Source organism: Brassica napus, chromosome A7 (genome assembly GCF_020379485.1).
Source record: "Brassica napus cultivar Da-Ae chromosome A7, Da-Ae, whole genome shotgun sequence".
NCBI lineage: Eukaryota > Viridiplantae > Streptophyta > Magnoliopsida > Brassicales > Brassicaceae > Brassica > Brassica napus.
The window spans coordinates 19,377,038-19,399,866 of record NC_063440.1 but is presented as its reverse complement, the minus strand read 5'-3'; the positions used below and the strand labels follow the sequence as shown (position 1 = coordinate 19,399,866).

The 22,829-nt window shown below is 35.9% G+C and overlaps 3 protein-coding genes across 3 annotated transcripts; 1 reads left to right on the top strand and 2 right to left on the bottom strand.

The window, feature by feature from the left end:
• Positions 1–384: 384 nt before the first annotated feature.
• On the bottom strand, positions 385–4,798 carry LOC106356910. Its single transcript, XM_013796626.3, has 3 exons — positions 1,366–4,798; positions 1,163–1,263; positions 385–916 (listed from the first exon to the last, which is right to left on the bottom strand). Exons 1-3 carry the CDS (start codon positions 1,452–1,454, stop codon positions 471–473), a joined length of 636 nt encoding a protein of 211 aa, XP_013652080.2. The 5' UTR covers positions 1,455–4,798; the 3' UTR covers positions 385–470.
• Positions 4,799–7,352: 2,554 nt separating this feature from the next.
• Positions 7,353–16,271, top strand: LOC106353429 (beta-amyrin synthase 1). The gene is made up of 18 exons (XM_048735737.1): positions 7,353–7,488; positions 7,804–8,020; positions 9,177–9,362; positions 9,473–9,562; positions 9,644–9,841; positions 13,550–13,634; positions 13,712–13,878; positions 13,954–14,145; positions 14,240–14,353; positions 14,437–14,556; positions 14,646–14,768; positions 14,855–14,953; positions 15,038–15,094; positions 15,201–15,391; positions 15,477–15,654; positions 15,731–15,811; positions 15,876–15,959; positions 16,044–16,271. Exons 2-18 carry the CDS (start codon positions 7,817–7,819, stop codon positions 16,176–16,178), a joined length of 2,304 nt encoding a protein of 767 aa, XP_048591694.1. The 5' UTR covers positions 7,353–7,488; positions 7,804–7,816; the 3' UTR covers positions 16,179–16,271.
• Positions 16,272–20,098: 3,827 nt separating this feature from the next.
• On the bottom strand, positions 20,099–22,161 carry LOC106356909 (coniferyl alcohol acyltransferase-like). Its single transcript, XM_013796625.3, has 2 exons — positions 21,375–22,161; positions 20,099–21,196 (listed from the first exon to the last, which is right to left on the bottom strand). Exons 1-2 carry the CDS (start codon positions 21,798–21,800, stop codon positions 20,255–20,257), a joined length of 1,368 nt encoding a protein of 455 aa, XP_013652079.2. The 5' UTR covers positions 21,801–22,161; the 3' UTR covers positions 20,099–20,254.
• Between the last annotated feature and the right edge of the window lie 668 nt (positions 22,162–22,829).

Below are 22,829 nucleotides of genomic sequence, written 5' to 3'. Positions count from 1 at the left end.
TATGAACCAGGGAAGAGGAAAGAGCACTTTTCCTAAACACAGCAGGTGTGCTTGGGACAATGCAAAGAAATAATACATAGAGACCGGTTCACTCGCTGTCACAAAGTAGCCGTGACTGGTGATGCGTAAGCAATTTCATTCTTCTTCAAAAAATGAAAGTTCAATTCCTAAACATGATTTTCCCATTAGTATTCATCTGAAATGTGCAGTGTGGGAGATCCGTTCAAGGACACAGCTGGTCCGTCTATTCACGTGCTCATCAAAATGCTTGCGACCATAACTCTTGTAGTGGCTCCTGTGTTTCCTCTGAAGGACCTTCACTTGTACATATACATAGAGGTAGGGAGAGAGAAGATGGTTACGACATGATTATGAATGAGTCACTTGGGGTAATGTTTTTGTATGTTCATTTCATCTTAAACAAAATGAGAAGTTAACGTTTGAGTTTAGTGACACTAGAGACATTTCATTTAATCGAGCACATCATTGACTTTTAGGATCTTCTTCTTAACTCTCACTCTACTAGATTTCATCTTTCTACCACTTCTTACTCTTCTTGATTTGCCTCCCACTCGTATAGACATTTGTCTACTCCTTAGCCTTACCAGACGGCGGTTGCTGCCACGGTTATGTTTGCTTCCTTGTCTTCTTCTTCGTCTTCTCTGCTTCGGCATAATTTTGTCTGATGCACTTGGTTCATCATCGCTTGGATAATCATAACTCGCGGCTTCTATGTCATGGAGACGTTTTCTGCGGTAGACGCGTTTAGTGTTCCTCAAACTGTGCCACAAGCAACGAATCATCTCTCCTATAGCGAACCAGTACATTGCACAAGCGGCGCAAGACATTTTGCATATGTTTTTAACAACACATTGGCAGATACCAAGCTTGAATAAGAGGGTGATGAACATCAAAACTGCAACAAGTAACAAACATAGATTCATCCAAAAAGGGAAAGTCCAACTAATATCCAAAGACTGGTCCTGAGATTTCGGAAGCCATAAACATTTTAATGTGAATCTTAATAATAAAAAATTCTACAATTTCGGACATATGCATGATTAGTTCTTTAAAATTTATAGGCCAAAACGAATGTTATATTCAGGTTAACAGGCAATCTATAGTAGTTACTAAAAATATAGAAGAAGGAGAAATGTTTTACTAATGACACAGAGGCCTGAGATCAGGACGAGCTTGGCAATATCAGGAAGACAGAAGTGTTCTATGAAACATGAAAGATCCCATGGCCCTGAGCATACATTTCTGTAATTGGTAATAAGAAAGAAAAAATCATCAACCGAATCAGAACCCTTCGGGCTTAATTCAGACAACAAGATTCGAACGTAAGAAAAAAAAAAGTCTTACAGACAGGATCTTCCAAGTGTGGCTTTGAAGGGTGCTGTGAATACGTTGCCAATAAAACCACCGATGTCGGTTCCTATAGTGTTGCCCATTTTTTGCTTAATACAAAGTCGATGAGGATTTTTCGGCAGTTCATTCACTAATCACTCGTTTGATTGATCATTTCACAGCAATCATGTTCATCAATACGTAAAGAAATGTATACTTTTTTCTGGCAGTTTCAGAATATGAATGAAGTTACAATCTTCACATACAGTTTCATGTTTCGGACAAAAAGGGCCAGTAACCGTTTCTGGATTGGAGTATGTAAAAGTAACGTTCTCCTTTTCAAAAAAAAAAATCATTAATATGTTACTCGTTTTGTATTTTTATTGATTAAGAAGCTATACAAGATTTACAAAAAAAATTATAAGAAATTAACAAATGAATTTTAAAATATTTAGATAACGCTGAAGAACAAAGTGATTGTGAAACCAGTCCTTTGAAAGTCTATGTGTTCGACATGGTCCAATGTGAATATATCGGTCATGGATTTACTGTATATTCTAAACTTGTTTTCATCATATATATAGAATATGTGAGCTTTTGACTCAATGATCTTTTGAAACAAAGAAAAAAATACTTTACATGTGTGGGTTGTAAAGCCAGCCTTAAAAAGAGAATTGGTTTGTTTTGCATGTGTTTCAAAAAAATAAGTTTCAAAAAAGGTTTGTTAATTGTAACTTTAAACACACACTTAATTTGGACTGTGATTTTATCTATTAATTTTGACTGGATTTGTTAATTGTTTTGATTTGATACAAAAAGTTCAGATATCCGTAAATATTTAGAGTAAAATAAATATTAAAAATCAATATCTTTTAAAAATGAAACAAATCACAAATATTATAAAGATAGTCAGATATCCATTTTGCTCCGACTTAATAGACATCTACAATTAAATATAAAACTTTAAAATGTATAATTATATATAATTATTATTCTAACATAGAATTTTATTGAGAAAATTACATATAAAATTATTAAATTAAGAAAGGGTTTTTAAATCTTTATAAAACTACAATTTTCTAAAATTTTCAGTTTCATAAAAAAATAATTAATTTTTAGTAAAATTTATGGAACAAACAGTTTCACTAGTTTCATTTTTTATTTTATATTATATAAAATATATTTCTGAAGCTTTCACAAATAAAATCCTCTCTCTCTAAACTCTCTCTCTCTAAACTCTCTCTGTCGAAAACCTGATTTAGATCCGTTTCCTCCGGCGGTTGTTCTTGCGACACCGTCGGCGGCTCCATCCTCTCTCTTTCTCTGTTTTTTCTTTGCTTCTTCTTCTTCCTCTATCCCTCTCCGAGATGTTTGAAGCCCTTGATTGTTCGATTGATTTTGGATCTTCAGATCTGGGGCCCCAGATTTTGGTTCCTTTTGACGTCGTATTGCTCCGGTGTTTCGGCGAGGTGTTGGGAATCGTGGAAGTGGTTGGAGTCGGCTTTTTAGGGTGGGCTTCGCTTATCGGGTGGTAGATCTCTTTATCCGTGCGGTGTTGTCCGACTTTGAAGGCGCGTGGGGTGTGGTTTTGACTCTCCTGGCTCAGATCTGGTTTGGTCTTGCGCTGGTGAGGTGTGGCTGTAGTTGGCCTCCTTTTCTTTGCCTTGGTGTCTCGGCAAGGGAGTGGCTCTCTTCAGCCCTCAAGGGCGGACTTTGTTTCTGAAGAGCGCGTCGGTGTTCTCTCCTTTGGCGGTGTCATTGGTTGATTCCCGGAGGCGCGTGAGATGGGTCTGGTTCTTTCTGTCGTTCGGAGAATGGTTCTCAGGCGGTGGCTTTCTGATCTCCTCTTCGTCCTTTGCCTTCCTCTCCTTTCGGTTTTGCTGGTGGTGGTTATCAAGTTCTTCATTGGTGCGTGGTCTCCGTCTATCTCCGGCAGTCCTCGCTTGTTCAGGTAAAGAAAAGAACCTGCTCTAGTTCTTAGAGCTAGGAGTACGTGTGGAGCTTGGTTAGCTTCGTGGGTCTTCGATGCTCTCTTGTTCCACAGAGATGGCGTGCTTAGGTGTTTCTCCATCCCAGTGACATGGCGGTCAGTTGATTGCTCTGTCAGGTGATCTCCTTTTCTTTTCAGTACATGTTCTCTTCCACCTTTGTCATGACTGCCTTCTTTGCAACCCGGTTTTTTGTGCTTAGTTGCCAGTAGTTGTATAAGTGTGGGTGAGAGTGAGGTAGCTTTGGCTCCTCTCTGGATTAACAACAATCCGAAAGGTGAACAGAATGTAAGGCCCGGAGTTGCTCTCGCGACTTGTCTGTGTTGTCTGACCATTCTCTAGCTGAATAGGTGTTGTCGTACCATTTTACTTGAATCCCTCTTGTCCTCTGCTGTTTATCCCCATTTTGGGTTGATTATATTCGGATTTGGTATTTCTTTTTGCTTTACTTTCAAGTTGTACCTCTATTTCTGTTTCTCTTCTATGTTTATCTCTGTAAAACTTCTGTTCCAGTGTTTTTTAATACGAAAGCCAGTTAAAAAAAAAAAAAAATATATTTTTGAAAACAAATTTGTATAACTTTTCTAGATTTACTTGTCTGTAACAAATTGAATGAGATATCCATAAAATATTCATAAAAATCTGTAAATATCTGCAATTTTTTTTTGGATATTCGGATAACCGAATATTCAATCCATATTTAGAAAGAAAAGAAATCAGAAAATTATATATCTTTAAAGCAAATTACGAATACTAAAAACTATAATATTTGTGCCCATCCCTAAAGATGATCGGTAGACCAACGGACTAGATATCAAGGACCATGGACTAGATATCACCAACGAGTCACATCAACTAACACCACCAACGAGTCACATCAAGGACCATGGTGTTCTATAAACTAACACCACCAACGAGTCACATCAAGGACCATGGACTAGATATCATAGACCATCCAAGCTCTCTTTGTGGCACCCATTATACATGTTGCCGTGTGTAAGCATTTGTTTTATGTGAGTGGCAAATTAAGTTAGTTCTCTTTCACTCTCGCTACTTATGATTTTGTCAAGTTACTACATTAAGAGCCTAACGATCATGTGCGCACCACATTATTTAGGGGAACCATGTTCTCTCGTATCAACGACCTAAGATGATGACATCTATCCATTACTCCACATCTAACACACTACACGTAGCGTTATAGTTAGACCTGCCAACAGTCGTGATTTAATGCTGATTGATACATGTTTTATACAATGTACTTGTATTAGATTTCTATTTTGAACCGGAAGTTCATGACCTTACACTCACAATCTCTTCCATGCTCAGAGTCAGCATTAAGATTTCCAATTATAAAAAAGTTCAAACAAAGTTTTCAAAACAAATTCTGTAATCATCAAATTAAATGTGTATTAACAGTTGGGATTTATTTACATATATGGTTCAGAAACAACTGATGATTAACTTACTACCTCGAGTCCTCGACATGTGTTTAAACTTGGTCGATGAGACCAACGAAATAAAAGTACACATTATTGTCTTTTGAATCAAAACAAAAGTACAAGTTTAAACACATGATACATGAAAACAAGTCCAAAACCATCTTTTCTTCTTGTTTTTTTTTCTGTAAGAGATATTATACAGTTTTTTTTTATGGAACACGAGATATTATACAGTATACTTTCTTCTTTTTATAAGATAATAAGAACAGCTGTTTTTATCTGCTAACTGCTTCTAGCCAAAAAGGTTCCAATGATCGTGAGTCGTACGTTAAAACAACAGTAACAAAAAAACAACGACGACATTCAGTTATTTGAGTTGTCTCCACTACTCTCTCTCTCGCGAAATCAACAACATAGTGTTTGTGTTTGTTAGCAATATCAATCAGATATCAATAGTAATTAATACTTTATTTTTGTATTACATCTCTTGTAATCCTTTCTTATAACTTCAGATTGATTTTTTTTTATACATAAAAGATTTATAATCGTGATAAATAATAAGTCAAACAATTCCTTTTTAATCATACTATTGAAGAGAGAGTAATTTTTATTTTTTCTAGTTTTTAGTTGCTTCCAATTATCAAAAGGTAGTAGGTAGATGATCACAATGTTATCATTTAAATTAAATATTGATTAAATAAAATTTCCATTAATAACTTATGAGTTTATAGATTTTTAAAAATAAATGGTTTCATTTGACAAGTGAATAAGAGTTATTGGAAATTTTGCGATTATGATTTTTTTTCTTATAAATTTGATATTTTGTTTTAGCAATGTGTGACATATGTGTTTGGTATATGATATTCTGAACATTTTGGAGTATGGGTTTACTGGAGAGATTATAGAAATGCTTATGTGCTTTATATCGACTTTTAATCCGATTTACGAATTATTTGATATAGACATAATTGTTGGTGGAATCCTAAGAATGAAAACAAGTGGACGTTTCATCTCTTTTTCAAGAGTGAAGTCAGTATCTTAGAGAAATATGTTGATTTTTTTTTTCTTATACTAAACATGTATCCAGAGGCGATCCTAGGTTTTAGAAGTCTAGAAACAAAAAAAAAATGTGGCCACTTATCAAAACAAAAAAAATAAAGAAAATATGTACTACAGCAGATTCAAACCCAGGATGATGTAAAGAAGTCTATTATCTCGGTGCTATACCACTAGACTAAGGAAGTTTTTAGTAATTTTGTGGTCGAAATATCTTGTTAAATTTGTTGGCCAGAAGCATGGGCTTCATTGGCTTGGTCCAAAGGCCGGCTCTGCATGCATCCACAGAACTACTACATAGATATTTTTTTGTGCATGTTATAAATTTTGCGTCTATTATACCATTTAAATGACAAATTAATCGTATAATTGATAAAATTTATAATTAACATAATAATTTTTTCAATCGTATTCTTTATAACCATCTCTTACAATTTTAGATTGGTTCTTTTTAGATTTTATATAAAGAAGACGATACCCAATTTCATTCTCTTGTTTTTTTTTTTTTTTTTCATTCTCTTGTTTAAATCTTGTTTTGACATCCTTTATATGTTGATGTGACCTAAACAGGTGGGCCATTTCATCTATTAAATGTGATTTTGGGAGTATGTGAGTTTTGATTTTTCCTGTGAGCTAAATGATTTACAGTGGATGATTGGTTACGAAGTCTCCAAATGTTTGGAATTTGCAAGGATTATGCAAGGGCATCTCTCTCACCTTTTCATGCAGATGGAGATATTAATTTGGGTAATGGAATACATCAAAAATTTAAGATAATTTCGAATTACGTTAGCAACGAAATATTCTCGATTTGTGAAGATGGTTTCGGAATCAGAGAAATGACCAGCATTTGAAAACTATATGAATAACATTAAGTTTTTGAAAAAAAGTTTCACCAACTCAGATATCGTTCATGTACCTAAGACGGAAAACATAAAGGCAGATAGCTTGACGCGCAGTACTCGGAAACAACCATCTTTTGTCGTACACATGGATGCATAATTACCGCTTTGGTTTATATAGTCTACATGAATCTGTGAATATTTGCTGTAAAAAAAAAAATATTTCACAAATGTATTATGATCTCTCTTTTTTGATAATTAATGTATTCCAATCTTGTATTTTTTTTGTGAAAATCTTGTATCCTTTTGTGTTATGAACTTATGATAATGAAATTCCAGCATTAAAAAAAAAAAATCTGGTTCACGAAGTCTGGTGACTTCATTTATTATTATTTAATATTCTGTGAGTTGGTTTATACTCCAATAAGCAAATAAGATAACGCAAGTCACCCGTAATAGGAAACACATTCTAAGAGTAATTAATAAACTAGCTTATGAATTATATAATTAACAATCCCATGTTAAATTTTTTTTTTTTTTGAATTACCAGGCGCCGAACTCTAATTTTCGAAACCACAGCATTTAATATTAGCTTTATCTCAACAGTCACTCTAGAGACCTTTGACACAATGATCAGAGTCCTTTATAGTTGAGTTAATGATCTATCGTTCAATGTTAAACTATTAGTGACTAGTGAGTGCGTCATTGTCACTGACTACCTCTATATAAACATACGTACATGAACCTTGTCCAAACTCCAATCTAATAATCGATCGTAAAGACGTAAAGACAAACATCGACTCATCACAAGTAATCTCTCTCATCCTCTCTATTTCATATTAGATACACGAGGGCTCTTCCAGTACAAAGATAATAAATCAGATTATCTACAAATATATATGTGCATGTTCTTCACATTCATATACACAAAATATATGTGCATGTAAATATATATAGTGCTATATATACATGGTTGTAAACAGTGTATATGTATATTTATATACACACTACGCAGTACGTACCCTATATAGCATCATACGATTTTTTTTGGAACAAAGCATCGTACGATTGATGGAATGAAATTCCGAACTCAGTGAGTATATCTATATGGACGTGTATACATAGGATCATCGTCGTTATGTGGAAGTTAAAAATAGGAGAGGGAAATGGGGAAGACCCTTACTTGTCCAGCACCAACAACTTTGTTGGACGTCAAACATGGGAGTTTGATCCCAAAGCCGGCACACCGGAGGAACGAGCCGCCGTGGAAGAAGCTCGCCGGAGTTTCTTGGTCAACCGTTATCGTGTTAAAGGCTGCAGTGATCTCTTCTGGCGAATGCAAGTAAGTTTATACTTTTTCTCAACTTTATAACTATATACTAGATTATGACTCGTATTTTAAAAGGCCGGTATATATTTTATTTTACATTTTTATAGAATTATATTTATGTTTTTTGGTCATATTTGTATTTTTTGTATAATATTTCTGTTAAATGATTAATAATTTTTTTTTAATAAATTCTATTAAAATATTTGGACTACATCTCCTGTTTTAATAGATTTGATTCTCTTACAAAAAAACTTTATATATAACTATATGTTTACCGACAAAAGGTACCTCGAAATCTTTTTTTTTTTGAGAAAGGGCTCGATGTACCTTAAAATCTTAATAGGTTGCAATACATATCGACTATCCATATAACATTTTTACCTACCTTTTTGTCGCAGTCACTTACTCACCTTTGTCTATTTTATATTTTGAATAGATTTATCACACATATATAACTATACTACGTTCATAATTTATATACACGTACAGTTAAATTACAAACCACACGATCTTTTTTTCTTTTTGGGTTTGAGCCACCACACCACCACATGATCATGGAGAGTGTGGATTTTTTTTGGCTCACTAGAATTATTTTCAAAGTCCCCAGATGCATCGTAGTATCATACTTATATAAAGATGTACAATATTCAACCAAATGTGTTGTTGTTCTGTTACCAATTAATTTTTAAACCTTTAATTTTTAGTCAAGTTTGAAGAAGAGAATTCCGAACATCTTCAATGTAGTATCTAAAAATAAGTCTCTATAACTTAAAATGTTATTATTTAAATATATTTTTAATAAGTAGCTATTACAAAAAAGAAAATTGAAACTAATTAATCACATTTTGGCAAATACTCAAAAGTCCTGTAGAAGGTACTGTAGAAGATATCTATTGGGTTTTTATTTCAGATATTCTCTATCTTTATTTCTTACCTTTTTCCTTTTTATTATTTGTTTTTGAGATATTATTGGAAAATTCTCTTATTAATAGCTTTGGTCAAATGAAAGAAAAAAAAGCCAGTGGCATATGAGATGAAGCTTTTTACATTTGGGCCCCAAAAGATAATGGGCCATAAGCTAGCTATTACTTAATACCGTGTTTAGGCCCTAAAAGATAATGGGCCTAGTTGCCATTACTGATACCATGTTTGAGCTGATTGAACGTAGTTTTTGAAAGAGGCGAGGTTCGAGCAAGTGATCCCGCCGGTGAAGATCGACGGCGACGAAGCCATAACTCACGAAAACGCGACGAATGCGTTACGGAGAGGAGTTTCCTTCTTCTCTGCTTTGCAAGCCTCCGACGGTCACTGGCCAGGAGAAATCACCGGACCTCTCTTCTTCCTTCCTCCGTTGGTATGTCTCTTCTCCATTCCTCCTTCGATTCCTATCGGCGAACAATATTAGGGCTAGAATTAGAGTTTCTATTGGATAAAATCGATTGAAATGGAGAAATTTTCGTGCAGGTGTTTTGTTTGTATATCACAGGACACCTAGAGAAGGTATTCGATGAGGAACATCGCAAGGAGATGCTTCGTCATGTCTATTGTCATCAGGTTAATTTCACTAAGCATGAGCTTTGGATTTAGTGATCATCTTCCGCAGGAGCTAATGCTTTTGCTCCTTTTGTTTCTCAGAACGAAGATGGTGGATGGGGATTACATGTTGAGAGCAAGAGCATTATGTTCTGCACCGCGCTTAATTACATTTGCTTGCGTATTCTTGGAGAAGGTCCCGATGGGGGACGAGATAACGCGTGTAAACGGGCAAGGCAATGGATTCTTGACCGTGGTGGTGTCACTTATATCCCTTCTTGGGGAAAGATATGGCTATCGGTAAATCAATCTTGCAGACCATATGTATATATGCCTGAGAGATGTGATAAGATCATATGGGCCTCGTCTGGATTGAAAAGAGGTAATGGGCCAAGATCAGAGAAGCCCAGCAGTGAGGGAAATGTCTTTTACGTTTTAGTATTTATGTTATGCTTTGGCTTGTAAACAACTTATCGAATTACGATCATCATAATCAAAACGGGTTCAATCCCTATTTCTTCTTCTCTATCTTCTCTTTTACCTTTGCTCTTCCTCAATCTTCTCCCCTTTCTGTTCTATTCAGATAAGCTCAATCCTGGGCCAAGATCAGAGAAGCCCAGCAGTGAGGGAAATGTCTTTTACGTTTTAGTATTTATGTTATGCTTTGGCTTGTAAACAACTTATCGAATTACGATCATCATAATCAAAACGGGTTCAATCCCTATTTCTTCCTCTCTATCTTCTCTTTTACCTTTGCTCTTCCTCAATCTTCTCCCCTTTCTGTTCTATTCAGATAAGCTCAATCCTGGGCTTATCATTGGTATCAGAGCTCAAGTTCCTTTGACCTTGAGTTTTAAAAAAAAAAAAAAAAAAAAAAAAATATGGTTTTCAGTGAGAAGCTCGAGAAGCTACTACAATCATTCAAACAGATGGATGTGGATCGGAAACTGCGTGAGGAGCTTCGAATGGACAGTCAGAGACTGCATGAGGAGTTCCGTGAGGAGTATCGGAAGCGGCGGAAGCGGCCGTATGGTGAATCTCATCCTTATAACGCTTTCATCCCTAAAAGGTTTGAAGATCTCAAGCTAAACGGAGGTACCAGGTTCAGAAGGATTCCGATCAAGCAAAACTACCACAGATCTCGATTTAAGAAACTGGAAAGTAAGTCACCTAGAAGAGCTCTTGATTCAAAGGGTTGGTTAGATCTTACGGGGCTTGCGACGTCTCAGAGGAGGTGTGTGAGAGTGAAGACTGTGAGGATGAAGAAACAATACCATCAGAAGAAGAGAATAGCTCAGGTGAAGCTTGCGCAAGCCTGTAAGAGCTTGGGAATGTTCCTAGACTCTCCAAGTCTTAGAGATCCAAAAGACTGTATGAAGATCTGTGTGGTTAAAAGGCAGATTATCGACACAGGAGTGAGGCGAGAGACTCATCTCTTCTGGTATGAGTTTACTTCCCATGAGCCTACGTATATAGAAGGTCATGTCGATACGAGGATAGGAGATCAAAGTATCTTCGCTGAGGATGTTGAAGCGCTAGAACAGGATGATTCTGATAAGCCCAGGATTGAGCTTATCTGAATAGAACAGAAAGGGGAGAAGATTGAGGAAGAGCAAAGGTAAAAGAGAAGATAGAGAGGAAGAAATAGGGATTGAACCCGTTTTGATTATGATGATCGTAATTCGATAAGTTGTTTACAAGCCAAAGCATAACATAAATACTAAAACGTAAAAGACATTTCCCTCACTGCTGGGCTTCTCTGATCTTGGCCCATTACCTCTTTTCAATCCAGACGAGGCCCATATGATCTTATCAATACTCCCCCGATGAAGATCCGACTTGTCCTCAAGTTGGCAATGAGCTAAGCCATTCTTGTAACCGTTGCCCTTGTGTTAAGAACCTACATTTGATGAGGTGATACCTGATTCCACTTTAACGTACGGCAAGTTTCTGGCGGTCTCGGTGAATGGAACCAATCATTCATGTAGTTGAAAGTCCATCTAAAGTTCACTCTCACGCCTTTAGTGTTTATGAAGGCCATGAAATTAGCTTCAAGAACTGCAGGCAGAAACTCAAACTCCATCCCAAAAAGCTGAACTCGTTTTTCACAACTCATGACACATCTCTCATTGTTCCACGCCCTTCTTGAGCAACCATCTCTTCCAGTCTTCTTTCTCATAACCTCCACGCTCTCTAACATTTCAGTATCGCTAGTCATCTTCCTACAATAGCTGGATAACCACTCTGGTGGCCTTTGTGATTGGAACATTCCATGTGTAAACTCTGAAGGTAGCAAGGAAGTCCTCTTGTAACTGTGTTGTCGCTTTATCATCTTCTGGCCATATATCAGCTTTCTCCCCGGTCGAGGAACAGCCTTGTCCTCAAGGCTCCATAAGACAACACTTGAAACTGTGATCTCCGCTCCCCCACTTGAAATGGTCGATGGACTCCCAAGTGATCTTAAAGCGCCAAGAACATCCCCACGCTTGACCTCGATGTACAACTCAGTTCTTCCGTTCCTTTCTTTGTCTTGACCCTTGCTATGTATGACCGAAACGTCCACTCTCGCACACAGCTCTGAAGTTTCAGCGTTCCCCAAACCAAAAATAATATCGCCATTTTGTTGTGATGTTAGCCACAGCCACTGAACTTGACCTTGTTTAATGTTATCATTTAACATCATCGCTGGGCCTGGTTCCCCTTGAACTCTTTGCAACCATCTGGTGGATCGTATCTCTTCTGCACCGGCTCCATTCTGGTAAGTCATCAGCTCAACCAGTTCAGTTGAATCCAAGTATTCAGAATAGTTTAACCAAGTTCTCCCATTGACATTCCTACAGTTTGATACGCCTCCTGGATCCCACGCACTCTCATTTCTATCAGCTCCATTGTTTTGCACCTTATTGACGAACTCACTATAAACTCCAGGATTCCACACGCGAACAGCCAAACAAATCTCAGACCATTGTCTCCCACAAAAAGTCTTCACTAACCTCCAGGTCTGTTTCTTCAAACACATAGAGAAGCTGAAATTTTTAGTCTTATCTTCAACCAACATCTCCACATTAAGCCTATCAGTATTTCTAACAGGGACTTTATACTCTAGTGCTTCTCTTCTGGTACTTGAAACACCTTCGGGGGGTTTACTTTTTATTTTACCACCAAAAAGAGACAACTCTAGCTGAGCTCCTCTGTGTGACTTCCAATTTTCTTTGGCCTGTAGATTACCACTATCAGCAACCTGGTAAATCTTCCTGCAACTCTTGAGAGATTGTAACAGTTGTGGACTCTGAAAACTTCCATCGTAAACGTTCTTTCCTGGCACTCTCGTTGGATACTCATGACTACTGTCATGTATCAAATGCTCATTCTGAGTATGAAAACCCAGTTTATGCTCTTTACGCTTCCTGACTTTATGATAATACCATCTGACCGTGAGCCTTCTTGTGTATTTTGATCCTCCAGTGTGAAATGATTCTGAATTTCCCATCATGAACGGTTCTCCACCTTTTGTAACTTTCTCGGCTGAGGCTTTACTTCTTCGGTGAAGTCTAGCTTTGAACCGAACCTTATGAAAACCTTGTTTGCCACTTCGAGAGAGCTCTTCCCTGCTCTTATGCTCGCTCGGTTCCTCCAACTCAGACTCCATTGATGTTACGTCCTGTAACAACTCCATCGCACCCTCAGAATCTGATAAGCCCAGGATTGAGCTTATCTGAATAGAACAGAAAGGGGAGAAGATTGAGGAAGAGCAAAGGTAAAAGAGAAGATAGAGAGGAAGAAATAGGGATTGAACCCGTTTTGATTATGATGATCGTAATTCGATAAGTTGTTTACAAGCCAAAGCATAACATAAATACTAAAACGTAAAAGACATTTCCCTCACTGCTGGGCTTCTCTGATCTTGGCCCATTACCTCTTTTCAATCCAGACGAGGCCCATATGATCTTATCAAGATGTTGGAAAGTTGCTATCAGGGTTTTGATTTTTTTTTTTTGGTATATGTAGATTCTTGGAATTTATGATTGGTCTGGAACCAATCCGATGCCTCCTGAGATATGGTTGCTACCTTCGTTTCTTCCAATACACTTAGGTTTGTTTTACTAACTGTCTCAGCTTGAAATCGATGTTTACATTTGTTCTTTTTTAAAATGTTTTGATTTAATGCAGCGAAAACTTTGTGCTATTGCCGGATGGTTTACATGCCAATGTCGTATCTATATGGGAAGAGGTTTGTTGGTCCAATAACACCTCTTATTCTGCAACTGCGTGATGAACTCCTTTTGCAACCTTACGAAGCTATCAACTGGAACAAAACCAGGCGTCTATACGCAAAGGTATGGTTGACCATTTTTAGTCTTCAAGTTTCTATGTCATTGTAGCATAAACATTTTTATTCGTTCTTCTCGCAGGAGGACATGTATTTTCCTCATCCGTGGGTTCAAGATTTGGTATGGGATGCTCTTAACGTCTTTGTGGAGCCGTTCCTTACGCGTTGGCCGTTAAACAAACTTGTGAGGGAAAAAGCTTGTCGGCTTGCAATGAAACACATACATTACGAAGACGAGAATAGCCATTATATAACCATTGGATGTGTTGAAAAGGTAAATATTTGAGTGACCCCTTATAAAGTTAGGCATATCACTCTCTTAAGAACGTATATGAATGGGTTCTAAGTTGAACTTTTTTATTCTGCAGGTATTGTGCATGCTTGCATGTTGGATTGATAACCCTCATGGAGACTACTTCAAGAAGCATCTTGCTAGAATTCCGGATTACATGTGGGTCGCTGAAGATGGAATGAAAATGCAGGTGACTAAAGGAGTGAAAATCTGATTCTTTTGGTATATTCTGTCTAGCGATGGAAACGTCTTTAACGTTGTAGATTTACGCAGAGCTTTGGAAGTCAACTATGGGATACAGGGTTTGCGGTTCAAGCTATACTTGCTAGTGATTTCCTGGATGAAACTGGCAATGTACTCAAGAAAGGACATGACTATATTAAGTTATCTCAGGTTCGATATCCTTTTAGTTATAATAGTTTACCTTCAATTTCTTTAAAGAAGAGTTGAATGTGTTTTCCTAAAACAAAGAACTTTTGCAGGTTAGAGAAAACCCGTCTGGTGACTTTAAGAGCATGTACCGCCACATTTCCAAAGGAGCATGGACTTTATCTGATCGAGATCATGGATGGCAAGTTTCAGATTGTACGGCTGAAGCTTTAAAGGTAATCAAACCAGTCAGTGATGCATAACAAGTTTGCTGGAGCTTCCAAGAGAGTTATGCCTGAAAGTAATTATTTGGTTTTTGTAGTGCTGCCTGCTGCTCTCCACCATGCCATCTGAGGTTGTTGGCCAGCAACTAGATCCCGAACAAATATATGATTCTGTTAATCTCTTGCTATCTTTTCAGGTAAGTTTAAATCAGTAAGACTAATTTCCTAAAAGATTATTCGCTGTTATTAAGATTTGCAGCTAAGACTTCATTTAAATGTAGAGTGAGAAAGGAGGTGTGACTGCATGGGAGCCTGTCCGTGCATATGAATGGATTGAAGTAAGAGCGTGAAACACATTAGGGATATTTTCACATTTTTAGCGAATTTAGAAGTTCTTAGGAAGAGAATCCATGATGTGTTAAACCTTTGTAACTTGTGTTTCAGTTTCTCAACCCCACAGAATTTCTTGCTAATCTCGTGGCCGAGCGTGAGTATGTGGAGTGCACCTCATCTGTTATACAAGCTTTGGTTCTGTTCAACCAACTCTATCCAGACCACAGGACAAAAGAGATAAGCAGGTCCATCGAGAAAGCGGTGCACTACCTAGAAAACGAACAAAAGCCAGATGGTTCATGGTATGTTATTTTAAAGCACAATTCATACATGGTGTTGCAAGAGAACACTAACAGAATAATGTTTTCCTTGAGTCATTATATATAGGTATGGGAACTGGGGTGTTTGTTTCATATACGCCACATGGTTTGCTCTTGGCGGCCTAGCAGCCGCTGGTAAAACATATGAAAAGAGTCTTGCTATGCGTAAAGGTGTTGAGTTCTTACTCAGGACACAGAAAGATGATGGAGGCTGGGGCGAGAGCTATCTGTCATGCCCTGAAGAGGTACTTAGTACTTGCATGAATTTCACTTTAGTTATCGTACAAGTGTTGATCGTTTTTAACATGTTGTGTATGTTAGAGATACATACCATCAGAAGGGAAGCAATCCAACCTTGTGCAAACAGCTTGGGCAATGCTGGGTCTCATTCACGCTGGACAGGTTCAAAACATTTCATTATTGCATTTAAAATTCTTCAATTCAATAACTTCCCTCAATTTATTAGGCCGGGAGAGATCCCATATCTCTTCACCGTGCTGCAAAGCTTATCATCAATTCACAAATGGAAGATGGAGACTTCCCTCAACAGGTTAGACCCATCCACTTTGATAGAAACCTGATTCTTGTGATTCAAATGATTTGGAATAAATGTTTATAGTCATCGGATTTGCAGGAGATAGTAGGAGTGTTCATGAAGAATTGCTTGATACACTATGCTACCTACAGAAACACATTCCCATTATGGGCACTTGCTGAGTATCGTAAAGCTGCGTTTCCTAACTCATCAACCACATCTACAGCTTCCTAAATAACTGCTCACCCATTATAGACAAAAGAAAGAACAAACTATTGTCAAAATGGAACAAAATAGCAAATTGTAACACTAAAAAAGTTACATATTCAGATGATAAGGAATGTTTTTAATTATTAAAAAAGGATGACTATTAAATAGGGATTCTCACAAAGTTGTGAGGATTTGAGGTTGCTTAGTAGATAACCCAACGTTCCACTTAGCTCATACCCTACAACTGTCAAAAAGAAGAGGGAAAACAGAAGATAACTTGTGATGCAAGTAAGTTTCTGAAACTAGGGCTCTTTAGGGAATAATTATATATACAATTTTCTGTGACGGAAGAGCCTCAACGCAGAGACTGCCAAAAATATTTTATTAACTTTTTTTTTTGAATGATTAGGATTTAGGAGACCATGGGACAAAGAACTGTACATCCCCTAGAACACTCCCAACGGGATTCGAACCTATAATCCTTTAGACAATAATTTAAGAGTTTTAGTCAATAGCCAACTCCGTGTTAGTTTTCATTTATTTCTCGATTGGATTAATTGTTTAATAACACGTAAAACATGTTTTTCTTCCACTGGATTTAGGCTGTAATTGTAGTTACCTTCTTGTTTATCGGTTTTGGCTTGAACTAAAGTGACGATAATAGTGAGAGAGGCGATCAAGAACCGTTGCTTCTGCATCATCTTGATTTGCTAGGAAGATATAGAAAAGGTTACGTTCCTAGGTTTGCTTTACGGAAAAGATGATGATGGTTTGAGAGAATGTGCCACTGTAATTGGATTTAGGGTTAGATGCATTTTTAGGTTTGGCTCACGTACAAGAAATGATAATTCACGACCATTAGCTTCTGCTGAACAATTATTTACTAAATCTATATTTCTAGAATCTAAGTACCTTTTGAAAATAACTCTTACTTCACCTTAATAATAACTCTATTCAAATTTACCAAGCTTAATTAATCAACCAAAAATTATTTATGTTGTTAAATTATTCTCTATCCAAATTTACTAAAACTACAATTATCTTCTAATCCAATTATTCTCTAACTAGATTTTATAAAAAAATTAAACAAATTTATTTAAAATGTGACTAAAAACTTTAAATGTTATATATCGATAATGTATAATATTATTTCATTTCACATACAAAATATAAACTATAATTTTTTTTTGTTAAAACATATAAAATTATTTTCAAATATATGTTAAATAATTTGATGATAGAAATCGAATCCAGGATAGAAGAGTTTAAGATGTACTCCATATTAGCCCTTACCAGCCTATGGTTAAACTATATATTTGTGTGTAAATTAATATATATATATAAAGATAACTCCACACTTATTACAGTATCATGATAATTTTTTTTTATTTTTTCCGTACTTAACATACATTATGTATTGGGTTATATAAAGTATATCTGTGATATTTTAATGTGCAATTTGAGATTCTTTTCTCACCTTTCTTTGACTAAAGAACTAAGGCTCTCAATGTTACGATCTGACCCGCACTGCACCACAATTAACAATAACAAAAAATCTCTACATAAACCATATATCTATACGTTTTTATTACTATCAAAACCACACCACAGTTGTACCACTTGTCCCGTTTGTCCCGCACTGCGCAATCCGATGTTACCATTCAGAGCCTAATCAAAGAGTAATTGTTTGTCTAATAATTAATAAATTATTATAATTACTTTCTGTAAGAGTATGTTGAAAAATTGTAAGACTTGAGCCTGTTATATCTTTTAATAATATTATGGTTGACAAAAAAAATGTTGAAATTTTGAACCGATGTTTCATAATAAATTGCGTAACATTTTACCAGTAGATTCTATAAAAAAAAATTACTAGTAAAACCAAGCTATGAGATATTATGTTAAATGTGCGTTTTTAGAAGAGAAAAAAAAGATTTATTCTCTGTATTTGTTTTTAAAAATAACTTAGTACGTATTAGATTTGAATTGAATAAAGTAAATAACTATCAGTAGTACAATATAATAAATATTAGAAAGGACATTTAGTTGGTTGACAATTAGAAAAGGACATCAAGTTGGTATGACACGACTTTGACTCTTAATCAAAAACCACATAATTCTAATCTTCCTCAACGACATTAACATTCTCTTTACTTTTTTTAAATTTACAAACTTTCGTCCACGGTCGACAAGTATCCCTACACCCCTTCCAGAAATGTGTATAGTATAATACCGAAGTGAATAGTGAACGCGTCACCTTTCCATAACAGTTAGCTATATTTTTTTATAAATGCAGGGCCAGCCTTTCCGACATCAGAACATAACGGCTTTAATGGTGATACTATTTTTTTTGCACTTCAATATCATATTTGAAATTCTAATAAAATATAGCTAATCTGAAATCTTAATAAAATTATGCAGATCAATTGTAGCCAATACTATTTTTTTTTTGCACTTCAATATTATATTTTGGAAAATCACAAAAAAAAAATTTCTAAACTCCAAATGTTCTTTCAATAATTGAACGCAAAGATGCATGCCAACGATTAAGAAATATGTAGCTAATATTATTTTCTATAAATATAACTAATTACAAATACACATAAATAATAGTATACGAATATATACTTTATACATAAATTATGGAGGATAAACCTTACGATCTTTGGAGAAGAGACTTTAAAAAATAAGTTTTGCGGTGATAGAAGTATAGCTATATTTCAGTTACAAAAAAAAAAGAAAAAAAAGTATAGCTATAGAAGTGAAGAATATTTTTATATGATATGATAATATTACATGTACTAGAGATGTAAAAAAAAAATATTTTTTTGTTATATCTTTAGTCTTGAATCGTGTGAATAAACCCATACCATGTTCCATTCAACCACTGCTCTCTTCTGATAATAATGGTCGCTCTATTAATTTAGCTAAAAGACAAAATAAAATTGGACTACTTCTATTTCACCCATGGACAAAAGAAGCGGGCGGCCCCCGCCTGCGTATCATCCGCTCTTTCTTACGCTCTCAGCCTATATTTGACCATCTACAGATTCAACTTCCGTTATAGATTTTCCGATATATTATGAAAATATCCACATGTGATACGTATGTTTTTTTTTTGAAACTTCATGTGATACGTATGTTATGTATGTCGAGGCACGACACATATGCTAAACATGACCATAGTGTTTGGACAAAAATGCGTATAGCATACACCAAAGTGATTAGTGAACGCGCCACTTTTTTAAGCACTGGTATGCAGTATTTTAGTAAAAGACATTATTTTGTTTATATTAGTAGAGGTAGGTCTAGGTTTAGTAGTTTAAATCTGCTTAATGAATATTTTTGGGGTAAAATACAACCACTAAGAAGATGAACAAACCAACTCATGGATAATTAAATCTATAAATAGCTCAGTGTTACCAAGAAAAATCAGAGTAGTCTTGACTAAACCCTAAATGGTACAACCGCACAAGAACGAAGCTCCAGTTAGCTAGTAACATCTATTCAGTCAATACTACATACATAACTATTGGTTCAACATATTATATCCCAACTCCTAACAATGAATTCTACCAAAACATTTTTTATTAATAATACTTAAAAATGTTTATGACATCATATACTTAAAACGTTTTATGCGGTTGTACCTTTTATGTTTTAGTCAAGACTACTCTGTTTTGTTTCATTCTAATGACACCAAATGCGTATAATTACAGGTATAATGAGATAGTGCAAGAAGGTGGTTTTCATATATTGAATAAGAGCAATTGTAAGTAATTACCTATAGTTTACAAACAAAATTGAATAGAACTGATCATGTAATTTAATAATGTTGGTGGTGTTACTATCTGGACTCAAACCCTTGAATGTATGTTGTTGGAAAAAAATCAACTAATTGATTACTGTGCAAATATTAGATTGAGCAACATCATCCAAGTAACTGAACCAAAAATCAAAGGGATATGATTTGATACACAAAGTACATATTATACACATAATTCAAATAGAACAAAGACGCAAGCAAACATAATATCACTTATGACATGCATAACACAAATGAACCGTAATAGATATTGCATTAACAACAGATTAGTGTTTTAAATCTTGAGGTAATTATTGTCAATAGGTTTAAGCACTTGAGAAGCCTCTTCCTCAATAAACTTCAACTGTCCTTTCGTGAGGTGCAAGTAAACCATCCAGTCTCCATCCTCCACCGAGCTCGGCATAGGCATCACATATCCTGCATTACCTCCCCATGGGAAATGATAAGATCCGAACACCGGCGAGCCCCACCCGAAATCCACTTGGGTCACCGGAAAACTCCTCCCTGAAGAAACGACAAAGGCGGGTCCGTCCTCCGACCCGGTGCTGTAGATTCTTGAAACCGTAGGTGTTGGGCGGCGTGTCTCAACCCAATCAATCAAGTTCAAGAAATGTTCTTTGGTCACAGAACTCTCCAAGAACCTGTGAACCACTTCGGTCACCCAAGACAATGGCTTGTTGACCAAGTCATCGATCTTTTGTCCTCCAAATGGGATTGAAAGAACGTTTCCGAAGTAAGTATTGTTTTCTTGCTCCATAAGTCTCCTCCTTCCATCAACAACGATTCCTAGTTTCGAGTTCTTGCTCGGGACTGGATCTGTTGCCGCGTGTTTGGCCACGAGTTTCCATAGAAACGCGCTGAACGATTCAAGTTTCGTCCTACGTTTTGAGCCGCTAGCTAGGGCTTGAAGGTCGTCTAGTGCATCCGCTTTGATGTAATAGAGACGACTGGCGAGGATACTGTCTGGATTGGTAGTTTCTTGCGGAGGGGGCAAGGAAGTGACAGGTATGTACATCTGGTCTATAGCTGAATCCATGACCAATGGTCTTCTAGGGTTTAATAGAGATCTTCTAAACGATGGTACACAAGAGATTGGTACATCAGATCGAGAGATCTCGGCCCACGATACAAGGAACATGTTCATGGAATACGCATCTGCTACACGATGATCAAATGTGCATCCCACAACTATGCTCCCACATTTCAGTTGAGTCACCTGTTCAGACAACGAAACAAAAGTAGAGTTATGTTTTTTTGTAGCTAGTGAACTATATTACTGCCTTAAAATAGAAAATTAATAAACTAATATATAAAGGATTATGATAAATCTATTTTCTTCAGTTGGTTTTAATCTAGAAACACATGATAAACTTGAATTTAACAAAAACTGTTACCTGAATCGCTATGACACCATGTTTCTTGATGGGAACAAGCTTGGCAATACTTTCATCAGGATCATAGAGGTTAAGCTCTCGGAGGTCCACGTCAGCACCGGCCTCCATGAAATCTACACCGCGGTTGTTGCAGAGAATCTCAGGTTCTCCGGTGGGATTAGTGACAATCTCGCCGGCAAAAGCGTAATAGGAGACGAGAGTCTCAGCCAAAGCCGTCTTGAGGGTTTCATGAGCCATTGAATTAGTCATGTTACGTGGTTTCTTGTAGCAGAAACAAACGCTGACGTGGACAGGAGGAAGGATGAGGTCGAGGTTTGAGAGAGGGAGCCAGTGGTCCTGGAGTGGAAGAGCCGCCGTGATGAGCTGCTTCCTAGTGGTGGTCACATGGAAGTCACAATCACGTGCTTGCTCCGCCGCTTCTCCCATTGGTTGATGTTCTTAGAGAGGGAATGAAGAATACGTGTGATTTTGGGTTGTTGGAAGATGCTGTGAAGAAGAGGATTTATAACCACAGTTTAGGAGAGTATTAGGTGAAACTTTCAAACATTTCGGTTGATTTTTTTTTTTTTACAACTGTTGAAATCTTATTTTTTTAACACTTCGATTTAAATTTTTATAGTCTTATAACTCTTTTAGATAAAATCAAGTGTGAATTATTTTTAGAATTCACACCATAACTAATGTGTTAACGATCTATTATTTGCGTTGATTGGCATGTCTTATTATCTCGGCTCATTTCTAATTGTATATTTTTTTCGTTTCAAAATATTACATATTTTAAATTTTTTACACATTTTAATAAAAAATATTAAATGTATATAATTTTTTGTGATTTTTTTTATAATTTTAAATCAATAAAAATCTAAGTATAATTAAGTTTTTTAAATTAGCAATCAGTTAATAAACGTACATTGAAAATGCAAAAAAAAAAATAGATATGTAACTTTATGAAACTTGGAGTATTTATATCTGATATAAGAAATAATGATATATTATGCAGACCTATGGATATATTTGGTTCGAAGTTTATCTTTTTCTACAGTTACAAAAAAAAAGTTTGTCTTTTTCTTTTTCTTTTTCTTTTTGAAACTACTTTTTGGTTCGAAGTTCCAAATATTCATTAGTTCTGACTTTTTGAGTGCCTTCATTTTTCAACCAATCAATAGTATTTTTTTGCGAGTAACATCAATCAAACGTTTCTCTTTTCATAATATTGTCAACTGTTATTTGAGTATTCACCACAACAATCAAAATTATACATAGACTATCGAATGTCTAACATGAATTATGATATGACTACAGTTCAAGAAACAAATTTATATAACTGAAGATGGAAGTAATACATACTAATATGTTAAAAACCTCAACTCTAAATAAATAAATAACTATCTGCAGTTATCAATATTTCTAGACCTTTTTCAAACTAATTTTTTTGTTCAAGTATTTGCTCTATAT

Bases quoted from the DNA above. Each gene is read 5' to 3' on its own strand.
- LOC106356909 (XM_013796625.3), bottom strand. From the start codon at position 21,800: ATGGGAGAAGCGGCGGAGCAAGCACGTGATTGTGACTTCCATGTGACC. The intron at 21,197-21,374 runs GTAACAGTTTTT...TTGTCTGAACAG, and splicing joins ATGGTGTCATAGCGATTCAG to GTGACTCAACTGAAATGTGG.
- LOC106356910 (XM_013796626.3), bottom strand. From the start codon at position 1,454: ATGGGCAACACTATAGGAACCGACATCGGTGGTTTTATTGGCAACGTA. The intron at 1,264-1,365 runs GTAAGACTTTTT...TACCAATTACAG, and splicing joins ACACTTGGAAGATCCTGTCT to AAATGTATGCTCAGGGCCAT. The intron at 917-1,162 runs GTAAAACATTTC...TACTTGTTGCAG, and splicing joins CTCAGGCCTCTGTGTCATTA to TTTTGATGTTCATCACCCTC.
- LOC106353429 (XM_048735737.1), top strand. From the start codon at position 7,817: ATGTGGAAGTTAAAAATAGGAGAGGGAAATGGGGAAGACCCTTACTTG. The intron at 9,563-9,643 runs GTTAATTTCACT...TTTGTTTCTCAG, and splicing joins GTCATGTCTATTGTCATCAG to AACGAAGATGGTGGATGGGG. The intron at 15,960-16,043 runs GTTAGACCCATC...TCGGATTTGCAG, and splicing joins ATGGAGACTTCCCTCAACAG to GAGATAGTAGGAGTGTTCAT.